Source organism: Hippocampus guttulatus, chromosome 9 (assembly GCF_054856545.1).
Source record: "Hippocampus guttulatus isolate MCC_2025c chromosome 9, RoL_Hgut_1.0, whole genome shotgun sequence".
Taxonomy (NCBI): Eukaryota; Metazoa; Chordata; class Actinopteri; order Syngnathiformes; family Syngnathidae; genus Hippocampus; species Hippocampus guttulatus.
In genome coordinates, this window is record NC_141269.1 from 12,191,323 (window position 1) to 12,204,039 (window position 12,717).

Sequence of the window (12,717 nt, forward strand, 5' to 3'; positions counted from 1 at the left end):
AGTTGTAGGTGAACTGGAACCTATCCCAGTTGACTTTCGGCAAGAAGCTGGATACACCCTGGACTGGTCGCTAGTCAATCACAGTGTGTGTGTGTGTGTTATGAAAGCCCCGGTTATAATATTAAATGTCTGGTATCATAACTGCATTTCTGATATTTTCTAACAAATTAACCCCGTGTCAAAATTGGTCATGAATTTGAAGAGTTTCGTCTGCTTCGAACAAGGTCCTGACATCCCACCACACAAACGTTTGTCTCCTTCCACAGGAAGAGTGGCCCAAAAGAATTGTTTTGCCACAAGGGGAGTTTCCAACCGAATGATATGCAGGACAGTCATGACACTTTTCCAGGTAACAAAAATAACAGTGTTGTTGACCAACACCAGGTGACACACCCACCGACGTGAGGCAAACATCTTCAGCAAACAAGAACAAATCCAGTTGCTTTGCTTCGACCTTTGTGCATGAGCATGACCCGGAAGACTGAGAATCTGCACACCCATATTCACAAGAACACTTTATGAGACGCTCTTATATGGCCGACCCATTGCATCACAGGTCGGCATCGTAAGAATTGTGTTTATTTTGTGTCGTGTTTACTCTTTGCAGGTCATTTTGCCTGATTGGCTACATGTCAACGTTGAAACTGCTTTTATTTGTTTTGCTTGCCCACCTCCCAGCCATAATTTAACTTGATCCTCCGCCTGTTGTTCATTTGATAAATGAACGAGTCACTGAGGTTCCGTGCTTCACGACACGCTGACCTCTGTGAGCCAGCTAATCGAATGATTACATGAGACCGCTGTCTGCGCCCCGTCGTCATCTTTGTTCTGGCCCATGTGCTAATTCTCTGTCATCGCAGAGCGAGGATTTACAACGTGCCTCCAAATAAGAAGCAAAAGCCATTCCAGACAAACGCCGACGCTTGCGCTGCTTACAGAGCAGCCAGCCTCATTACACAATTCGGGCTGTTGTGCATCATGAATTACAAGCTGCGGTCAGTTTGATATTTTTAGCACTGCATATTAACATCAATTTACAGACTATATTATTTACTCAAGCCTTCATGATGTTATTACATGTGCAAATTGCGCTACAGATCTGCAGCCAAAACATTCAAAGCAATATTGAGGACTAATGTCATTAAGCAGAAAAGAATAAATGTATTAAATCATTCCGATTGGTACTTTTGCTAGTCTTTGCCGTGGCACTCCCACATAAACAGTCAATAATATTGGCGCACCAGCCAGTAGATGGTCATTAAAAGTGGCTTTACTGATTAGAATTTTGTATCTTTGCAAGCTTTCCTGCAAAATAATTACACAAAGTGTATTTCAATACATGATGTCAAAAGTGCACCGCTTTTTTTAACCTCTTGAGCTGGAGCGGTGCTGTCAGTGCCTTGCTCAGGGGCACCTCGACACAAGGCACACCCTTTTTTTGTGTGTTACAAACCATGTCCTTAACCATTGCCATATTATTAATTATTATTCTCTGTCCGGCCTGGTAGTCCAGTGGTTCGTGCGTCGGCCTCGCAGTGCAGAGATGCATGGTTCGATTCTTGCTCCGGTCTTCAAGTGTGGCGATTGCATGTTCTCCTGTGTGGGTTTTCTCCGGGTACTCCGGTTTCCTCCCACATTCCAAAGCCATGCATGGTAGGCTGACTGAACACTCCAAATTGTCCCTAGGTGTGAGTGTGAGCGCGAATGGTTGTTCGTTTCTGTGAGCCCTGCGATTGGCTGGCAACCGGTTCAGGGTGTCCCCCGCCTACTGCCTGAAGACAGCTGGGATAGGCTCCAGCACCCCCCGCCACCCTTGTGAGGATAAAGCGGATCGGAAAATGGATGAATGAATGAATGAATAAATGTTCATCCCTACAGGGTACCTTGTTGCATTCAAAAAAAGCTTTTGCATTACAGAGACACCTATATATTTAATGACAGTTTAAACAGAGCAAGCATAATCAGGATATTTCTTTTGCCCTCGGAGCTCAAAATTAACAAATTGCAGAAAGAGGATTTTCAGAGATTAAGAGGGCCTCGGAAATGTACCTCAGAATTCCTTCATCACATTACGAAATGTTCTGCTGTGATTGCCAACTGACCGCAAGCATTCCTCATCGCGTACTGCATTGCAGAAACCTGCATAAAGAGCAACCAAGCAATGTGCAACAGCCTCGAGTTAAATCAATTCTCTGCCACCACAGTGGTGAAAGTGGAATGGACCTTCAGTACATTTTCACTTTTGTATTTACATTTCAGAGTCTGTACTTTTGCACGTTTACTTATGTAAAGGATTCAAGTCAGTCTTTCTGCTTTTACCAGTCTTTTTTTTTGTACCCATACTGTAGCTATACAGTAATCCCTCGTTTATTGTGGTTAATGGGGACCAAAACCACCCGCGATAAATGAAAATCCGCGAAGTAGCGACCAATAAACATATATATATATATATATATATATATACAGTATATATATATTTTTTAAGTCTGCAAAAAGTCCGCAAACGGTCCGTGAGAAGCTGCAAAACAACAGCGAGTCACATAGAGCAACATATACAGTACTGTAACCCCACTTTTTTTATGAATGTGTTTGAAAAAAATCCACGATGCACTGAAGTAGCGATAAACAAACCGCGAAATAGCAAGGGATCACTGTACTTCTACTTCAGTACAGAGTGGGAGTACTTTTGCCTCCTCTGACCATATGACACAACTACTGATATATTTGACATGCTGGAGGTGTGTAGTTGCTAATGAGACAGACAACATTATTGCTTCATTGTTTTGTTCGGCCAATCGTTACCAGTTTAATTAGAAGTTTTAAAAAATTATCTCTGGGAGCCACTCATTTATTAAAACTATCCATTGCAATTACAAGTCAGAATGATAAAGAACAAGAAACAGAGGATACAATGTGAGTAAAAATGTACCACAGCAAATCAGCAGTATAAAGCTACTACAGATGCTTGCTCATCAACGGGCAAAAAGAGTCGCTCGAAAAGTCAAATCAATAGGATCTACGTCAAGTGTATCACAGTCACAATTGTGCAGGGTTTAAACAGAGATAGACAATTCTCACACTCACATCCAAACTGCCACTGAGACAGAATTGAAACCACACTTGCTACATGGAAATCCGGTGTATGAACCTTCACACCTGCGGAGTCATACATGTTTCAAGTGTATTGTCAAGTGAACGTAGGAACTGCTGGGTTTTGTTTTGTTTTGGGGGTTTTTTTGTTCCACACAAATGGGCACTATGAATGGAGGTAATTGCAGTACCCTTTTTCCAGGTAGAAAAAGAGGAGCCATCTATTTGAGGAGAGGCACCATTTTGTTTCAAGTGGATGATAGACCTGCCCATTAATTGAGGCATGGCTTCTACTAAAATGGAGGGTACTAGTTCAGAAATCAAAGCATTTCCCACTGACTGTGTCCATATACAATGATCTTTTAAATGAGATTAGCCGCTTTTAAAGGACATGCTCGGTCTCATGCAACTGAGCCAGTGGTCACCCCGTGTCCCTCCACTGCGGGGTGTGCCAAAATAAGAACATCTTTCTTTGTGTTACTGGGGCAACTGATGAGAAAAACATGCCAGCTGCCCGGGGACAGCTGGGATAGGCTCCAGCACCCCCCCCCCCCCCCCCGCGACCCTCATGAGGATCAAGCGGTTCGGAAGATGAATGAATGAATATATAGGGCAAAAATAGAGAACCAAACAAGAGAAAGAATAAGATGTACTGCCATATATGTTTGAACCGGAGTAGGACTTACAGTGAGACGATTCAGGGTAATTAAAGTAAGGCGTTTGTTTAATGTTATTTTTATAATGTTGACAAGTTGGTAAAGTTCAACCAGGGTGCGTTACTCTGGCTCGTGACTACAAATCATGCAACATTATTGCGTATTTGCATCTGAACTGCCGCGCAACTCAGCTTTTGTGGTTAGTCAGACATGTTTCATAACTTGGTGAACGCAAAAATGACTTGGGTGTGTCATTTCACACATGATGGGTGGTCAGGCAATTCAGAGACCCAAAAATGTGCATACGGGTAATTAAAAGCCACATTTGCATAATATGTTCACTTTAAGAGACGGCCATCACATCAGCATAAATAGAATCAACATAAAATCTAAGGTGCAGTAAATTCTCACGAAGAAAAGTCTGCATATTGTATCGAAAGATCTGATTGGTGAACGCTGCATCAGCTAATAATAGTTGAGATACAAGTGTGTTCCATCAGCATCTCTTGCTAGCCCAGTCCAAACTCTTTGAATATATAGTAACCCATGTGGTGGACCACTTCTGGACTATTCACTTTAGGATTTCCTTTCCGATTGTGTTGTTGTTTCTTCCAGCAGAGTTATTGATTTGTGTTCTAAATGGGGAATTGTTGTTATGCCATACTGATAACTGATAGCAGCAGAGTCGGACAGGTTGTTAGCAGTGAGACTGACTGCATAATCAGTGGGAAGAATAAATGGCCAGAGAGATTTAATTCAGGTTAATGGTATCAGAGGATTGAGGGTGACTTTCCGAATGAAATGAGATGGCCTTCGTGTTAAATCTGATCCGAGGTCACAGAGGAAACAGGCCAATAGCCGGCATTTTCTCGCTCAGACAAGTGCACTCGAGCAGCGATGTACCCATTAAGCAAATGACAAGTCGACCTACCCGTGACCTGAAGCTTCTCGCCGTTGACTTCACACTTGAGGAAAAGGCGCCCCCTCCTTTCCGTGTAGTCGGTCCCGCAAAGGTTGGGCACATTCATGACGCACTGATTGTGGACGTTCATATCACACGCTGGAGAACAAGATAAAAAAAAAAGTGTTTGATCCAAATGTTTTTAGAACAACATTGAGTACTGTGTTACCTTATATTGCACTTCATCGTTTGCTCCTCCACTATCTCGCAGATTTTTTAAGCCATTTTTCTTCTTGGGTTTCTACAGTCGCCGTTCGCTTTAGTTTCAGCATGAACCGTGTAATGACCATACTCAGTGTCATTACAAATGCTCACACCATTTATACAACATCGCATCATGCAGCTCATATCGCATACTCGAGCATATGATCCAGCTGCAACCATTACATCAATATGTCACATTTACTGGCAGGGTCTAATTTGATTTGCATGTGCACAGTGCATTTTAAGATAACGCATGATCTTGACCGACACTGAATGCTCTAAAGCAGTGGTGTCCCAACTTTGGCTCAGGTGCGATTTGCGGCCCACCGTCCATTTTTCAGTGACCCGCGACGTGACCCCCCTCCCCCCGAAAAATTTAATAAATACAAATATAAATAGATGGATAGATAGATAAATTCATACATAAATAAATAAAGGTGAAGGTGGGCAGAGTGAGAAGGGAAAAGTGTCAGAAAAATAGGTGCCATTAATACTCCTAAATTTTTTTATATAGTGTAGAACTTAACTCGCTATTCGAAGGTACAAATAAAATATTTATGATGAAAAGAATAATAATTTATCTTCAAAACACCGGAGTGACTAAGTTCATGAGAAGTTAATTCAATTTTAGGGGCAAAGATTGCTTCTTCCACTTGATTGCTCTATGGTTGATTTATGAAGACATTACATTAATGATCCTCAAGTAAGTGTTTGAAAAATGGTGACTTTGCTACAGTTTGTTCTTTTTTTTTAAGTTCTGAATGTGGACATGGGATTCAGCTGTTGGTAAATGCAGAGCCCGGGTCTACTCTGTGAGATAGACGGCGGCTCGCCACCCCTAAAACTTGGAGAAATCCTCTACAATTTGCCTTAACACCTTTAACACAAAGCTGATGACATTAACGAGACAATACAAACAATATATACATAACTGCTTTTATGACTGACTTTAGTATGTCTAAACAAATTTTGAAGATCCATTTTTATGCATGCCGTCCTCAAACGAAAAAGTTTGGACACCCCTGTTCGAAAGCCACATTAGGTACACCCGCACTATTTCATAATTATTCTTTCATTGAAACCTTTCTTTAAATCTTCAGAGATCATTAATGGCAAGGCCTCTTTTTTCATAAGAATAAGAAAACCTTTATTCGTCTCACAATGGAGAAATTCCCAACACAAATTCATAATGTTGTGACTGGCGAGTAGATTCGGTATTTGAGCGGTGTTTTGATTTTGTTTTGTGTTAGAAACGTGAGTCGGGTTGCACACAAAGCACTCACTATCACACTTCATGCCCTGGTGGGTAAGGCCGTACAGCAGAGAGCCACAGTGGTCACAGAAGGTCGGGCTCCCAAACGTGTGGATCTTGAATTTATGCTTTGTTCTGGGATCCTGAAGAAACGAGAGAGAAAAAGACAAAAAAAGGGGGTGGGGGGGGGGAATAAATACATATATTTTCAATAAACACAAACCTCCCAAAAAAACACTTCAACATTCAACAGACACACATATATATGTGTGTGTGTGTGTGGGTGTGTGTATGTATATATATATATATATGTGTGTGTGTGTGTATATACATATATACAGTATATATATATATATATATACACACACACACACACATATATACACACACATATACCTGTATATATATACACACACACACACACACATAGTTCCATCCATCTTTCTAAACATTTTTTTAAAATCTAATCTTTATCACCTCCTATCGGCTGGAAATGACATCATCGGACTCGATTTCCAGTGACATGATCGCAACATCCCTATTTATTTATTGTTTTTTAAAGAATCTCTCTTGTAGTGTTCTGAACTCCTGTTTCCAGGACACTATGTGAAGCAAAAATAATGATGAGTGTGGATGCAGCGCAACTTCTCAGTTTGTGGCAAGTTGTTCTCTTTTCGACAAAAACTAGTTGAGACTGAATTAACAGCACGTGTTTGTTTGCAGCCATGTTGTGGAACAACAAAGAAAATTATTGAAGATAAATGAATCGATAAATATGTCTATCCCTCCTAATACTGTGTAAACTCTACACATCCATGACTGCGTACATGTGCAAAGCATTAAATTGTGAAGGTGCATGTTATAAGTTATACGACACAACAGACGGGGTTGTCGCTCCAAACTGTTCAACATTGGAGGATGTCTGAATTACTGAGTGCTTTGCTTTCTTGCAGACACAAAAGGCCCACCTTTTGAGCACTTAGTTCCATTGCACATTGTCCAATTAGCAGGCTGACCACAGCATGCACTAATAACGACAAGCTGGGGTTGACAGACAGTGCAGAAGGGGAGGGGGGAACATGCCAGCTGCACTTAGTCATGCCCACCTCCACACAGCTGATCTTGAAGGACTATCCTCTTGTCATCTCACCCCATCTCTGCTTTGTTCCTTCCACTAAAGCTCAAACAAGTGATAGCGACTGATCAACAGATGGAGCACGTTTTTTTCCCCCCTTTTCTTTATCAGCAAACACAGCAGCTTGTAGTTCGGAGGCAGCGCGGTGAAATAGTGGTTAGCACATGCCAGTTCTGAGCTTCGGTCTTTGAATCTCAGCTGCAGATTTACTGTGTGGACTTTACATGCTGTCGCCATGCTTGTGTTGGTTTTCTGTGATTACTCCAAAAACTACAACACACAAAAACCTAAGAAAAAGTAACAACAGATTTGCCACATTCTCCATGTACTCTTGGACTACAGTATATTTCCAGACAAACTCCTAATTAAACCCCTTTTGGCACAATTCGCTTTGGAGGTCACATCGTAAAATGTAGGCCCATTAAATGGCAAATTTTTAATGAGCAATTTATTATTAATCATACTCATAAATGAATTATTTTTATGATGGTAATTGCTCAAATAAATTAATGAGGCAACGTGGCAGCTGTGAAAAAGTCAGAAGAATTTGCGAGTGTCTATTTAAAGATTGACTTGTGGGTGTAATGCGCACAAAATGAAACCTGTAGCCGAAATGAAGATAAGTGACAACAAATCACTGCGCACACAGAGTTGTCCACCAACACATCTCTGCCGGCTATCACACGAGCGTCTCGGCCCCTCCAGTTTCTCTCCCCAATGACAGCCTCGCCGGAAATTCAGGAGTGACTATGGCGGCACTGGCCTCCCACAGCAGCAGTGGTGGGAGAAAGGAGCGACTTATAATCACTTGGCTCAACATAAGGAGGACGTTAGGAAATTAAGGCAAAGCTGGTACAAGGGGGCTGGTACAAGGCAGCCTAGAAGATGGTTGACCTTTAATAATCGTGATGATGACGGCCATTGAGGCAATGTGGATGAAATGTGCCCATATGGTTTTGGAGTTTGTTGTTCATCACAATGGAATGAAGCATTCATCTGGGCCATGTTTAAACAGTTCTCATTAGATGTGACCGGCATGTGACAGTCAGCAGATCATGTATTTGTAATTGCAATTACTGTTAGATAATTAAAACAAAAGCAGTCTTATTCTTGAAAGGGATGAGAAACATTGCTGTGCAACATTCTTTCACTGCAATGTACAATATTTAAAATGTAATCGTGTATAATTCAATATCATAAAAATGCAATGAGAATGCAGCACATACATTTTTGGGGGGGTGGGGGGGTTGTGTGTGTAAAAAGAGAGTTGTCAAAATGATACATCCTCATTAACTGCTGATGGTGTAGATATTACTGATATTAATGCTGTAAATTATTATTGTGGTCACATATTCGGCACAATCTGAACTACAGACAATGGTCAAATGGTAAATTTTACTGGAGTGGCAATAATACATTTGGATTAACTAATCCTTGCTATAATACATTTTGGACATTGTGTTCATCTCATCTAAATGTGTATGTAAAGCAAAAGATCATGGAAAGCAGTATTCTAAAGTTTGCAGGAGGTGGCGATAAATTGGAGGCACAGGGGTCTGCCCACTGATGTAAGATAATTAGCCGCACACGCCAAGCCAGCTTCATTAGCGAGCAGGACATCAGGCAGCCTTGTTAATGAAGAGCTGATGCTGAGCAAGGGCCTTCTCATCAAAAGCGGATCAAAAAAAAAAAAGTTGCTTAGAAATAATGTAAAGTAAACATTTTTTGTTTGAAGTAGCTTTCTTTTGGAGTTCATTAGCGCAATCGAAGCCGTCAGAAGGCCACTTGTGATTGAAAATAGATGTGCTAATGATTTGGTCTTTCAGTGCATCTAGCCATCATCACTTTTAGATCGAGAACTCAGTCCTTTAAGTGTTGAATAAATAAAACGGTATACTGATTTATTGGGGTGGACACTTCAGTCTGAATATGTGATGGTTTCCAGGAATATCAGCAGTGATGCATCCGTCTCTCTTTTTAGAAACTGTTACACCGTGTCAAACGGGTTGATAACCCATTAAAAATATTTTGCATAAGACTGTAAAATAACTTGAACATGAATACTACTAAAGGCTTCTTTTTTTTTCGGTTAGGGTAGTAAATCTCTTATCCACTGCAAAAAGTACCGGTAGCTCGTTTAATGAAGTGCAATGCACTGTGAGTCATAGAATGAACCCAGATGATCATCAAAGAGGAGAAGTAGCCAATAAAACCTGCCTGCATCCCGCAGAGTCAAAAGAGTCCCACCTAGTGTGGCATTTTGCAGCCTGTTTGTGAGCAACATGAAACACACCCATTGTCACTACACGTCTCTCATTATTGCCCGATATCTTTTAATTCGATCCACAGATTCCCATCTGATTCTCCCATCTGATTTTTTTTCCCCTTTTTAACCATGATCTCCCACGAGGTGACATTTGTCAGGGAGCTGATTGGAGGTTTTTCCTTGCACCAAGCCCAAGCTTTTAACGTGATTTTCAATGCAACATGGCTCCCCTTGGATTATCAAGTGTAATTTACTTGAAACCATTCTTGTGTCACTAAACTCAGTCATAAACTTGCATTTGGTCCGGTGATGGTGTGCAACAATGTTAGTATAACTCTGAACAATAGCATTAGCAGACATTGGAATTCTACTGCTAATGCATCATGAGAGGTGACCTGGCTGCAGGTTAGCACATCTGCCTTTGGGTTGAGAGGTTTCAGGTACGAATCTCTGTGTGGTGTTTGCATGCTGGGGTTTCCTCCGATATCCAGTATGTTAATTTAACACTCTCAATTATCCATCAGTGTAATCGAGACTGTGAATAGTTGTCTGTTGTGTATGTGCCGCTGTGATTGGCATGCAACCTTTCAGGATGAACCCCCTTTCTTGCAAAAGTCAACTGGGATAGGATTTAACCACAACCCGAATGAGGACAAATGCTTCATAAAATAAATGGAAAACTTCAGATTGTAGTTTTGATGCCCATGGTTTGAAATATGGTTGAGTGATTAATTCCAGCTAAGGTTGCTATCTACGCTAATCAGATTGGTCAACAACTCAGTAAAACGCAAACCGTTCAGTCAAACCAAGTAACTGTAATGCACTGTTTAAGGTAATTTTGTCGATAGTCGTCCAGATTTTCTACATACTGTAAATCAGTAAGTCATTTTCCAATTCTCAAAATATATTTCAGAGCTCTTTAACTAATAGGCCCATTTCTGCTACCAATTGAAACAGTTATTGTCAACGCTAATTCATGCGGCCCTTGATAACATTGCGACAATAATTGAAAGTGTCACTTTGACACATGCCTCTGTCAATATTAGTACACTGCAGAGCTTCACATTTCAATTACACTTCACGTCACATTAATCACATTTATCTCAAGTCCCCTTTCACTCACAGACGCATTTAAAGAAAAAAAAAAAAGCAAGAGCATTTATCCGACACCTTGGAAGAATACACAGAGTATTGGCTGGCTACTAATGCTCCCTTTTCAGCAACTAAGACAAGCGGAACTAAAGTTTAAAAGGTTAGTCAGTAGAGAACAAGCTGGAGTTATCATCTATCTCGACTGGAGGTGTTAGGCTAGACAGGGCTACTATTTTTAGCCCATAAATCACCACCCTCATTCCTCTTGGCCTTTCACTAAGCTGATGAGTGCTGAGAGGGTGGGCAGGTTGCCACTGCAGCTCACGGGGGGTTTTCCTTCCTGTGTGCTAACTGTTAACATTTATCTGCAAGCAATGCACGAAATGATATGTGACATTTTAAGAACAGTTTGGCCCAACTTGTTAGTTTATTCATTCCAATAGCGCTCATTCGGTTCAGTCACGGTGACAAAGCAGCTGGAGTGTGGCGGTTGACTTCAGGAGGGGCAACTTCACTGTGGACTGATCACTAGTCGGTCAGTCCACACATACAAACAGATAGGCACTTACCAAATAGTTATTATTGAATCTAACATGGTAGGATGGTGAATTTGTTATTCTGGGTTCCTGCTTGCGTGGGTGCCTCGGTTTTCTCTCACATTTCAAAAACATGCATGTTAGGTTCATTGAAGACTGAATTGTCTATAGGTGAAAATTTAAGGGTGAAAAGTTGCTTGTTTACATGTTCCGCGCAGTTGACCGCTGACCGGGGTGCCCCCCCAGCAAATCAACTGGAACTCTAATGAGGACAAATGGTATAGAAAGCGGATGGTTCATTTGGACTGTGGGAGAAAGTTCAATGAGAACAGTGGGGAGCCATGAGACAATCCAAATCAATGCATCTGATTCGGAGACAGAATGCAAAAAAAAAAAACTGCATCACACGTAGAGCAGCTACAGGCTTTATTTTACCATAGAATGTTAGTGGAACGTCTAAGGTCATCTACATTAGTAAAGATTATCATATAAGCCATTTAGATAAAGTATGTTAAACTCGGAAAACTGGAAGGAACCTGATAAAGATAATTAAAAATGCAGACAGCAATGAACAGTCCCTTGCATTTCCTTTTTCACAGCAAATCTTCAGAGTGTCATCATTGTTACAGTATTGTTCCGCTCCTCTTAGTTAGATTTGATCGACAAAGTGTTATTCCTCTCTGTTAGTTAGATTTGATTGTTACAGTATTAGTCCTCTCAATTGTTACAGTATTATTCCTCTCCTCTTAGTTAGATTAGATCACTAAAGTGTTATACCTCTCTGATGGTTGTGTTTGTTCAGACACTTGAAAGAAACAATGTAGAAAGTTATTGAAGGTATTTCCTGTTTACAGTGATTACGATCACCTTTGGTACCCCCTCTCCCCGACCACTTTCAGGACCCCTCCAGAGGACATGTCAACATCAAAAGAGGAACTGTTATCTTTAGTTTCTGTGTTGCAGTTATTGAGGGACTGCGCTTTTCTATGAGTACTATTGATCCCAGTCTCTTTCCTGAACATCTGTTTGCACACTTAAAACAACGTATGTAGTGTCGAATCTTATCTTCTTCCTCCTTGGTTGATTAACGGTCCCCCAAGTGTCCTCTGTTGTTCCCCCGCATCTTGGGTAGGTCCCTGATTGTTGTTAAGCCCCCCTGGGAAGAACTCTCATCTCAGGATGTATGCACAGCAGGGTTCTGGAACTTGCCATCACACCAAATGGTGGGTAGTGGTGGTTTGGTCACACCTCGCCTCTCCCAACTTCTTCCAGCCACACCGGGTCAGATGTCATGTTACTTTCTTTGTTTCCGGGATTTGCATGAGAGGCGTACCTCCCCGCCTCTTATTATCATATTGTCTCTATATAATCTCATGTCTGTATTTTCTCTACGCTCTTCTGACGAGATCTGAGACTCTGAGGAGCCCGAATCGATTCGTAAACTGCAGAAAAGAAAATTAAACTCTTCAAGGTACTGTACATCGACTCCAGCCTTTATCTGGTTCACCAACATCCTCATCATCCG

The 12,717-nt window shown here is 41.2% G+C and overlaps 1 protein-coding gene across 1 annotated transcript in view; it reads right to left on the reverse strand.

The window, feature by feature from the left end:
• Window positions 1–12,717, reverse strand: part of LOC147200350 (protein kinase C alpha type-like) — a 97,248-nt gene that overhangs the window by 42,101 nt on the left and 42,430 nt on the right. The window contains exons 4-5 of the mRNA XM_086120771.1: window positions 6,195–6,306; window positions 4,678–4,806 (exon numbers count right to left, since the gene is read on the reverse strand). Coding sequence (XP_085976897.1) covers window positions 4,678–4,806; window positions 6,195–6,306 — 241 coding nt within the window. The remainder of the gene's footprint in view (window positions 1–4,677; window positions 4,807–6,194; window positions 6,307–12,717) is intronic.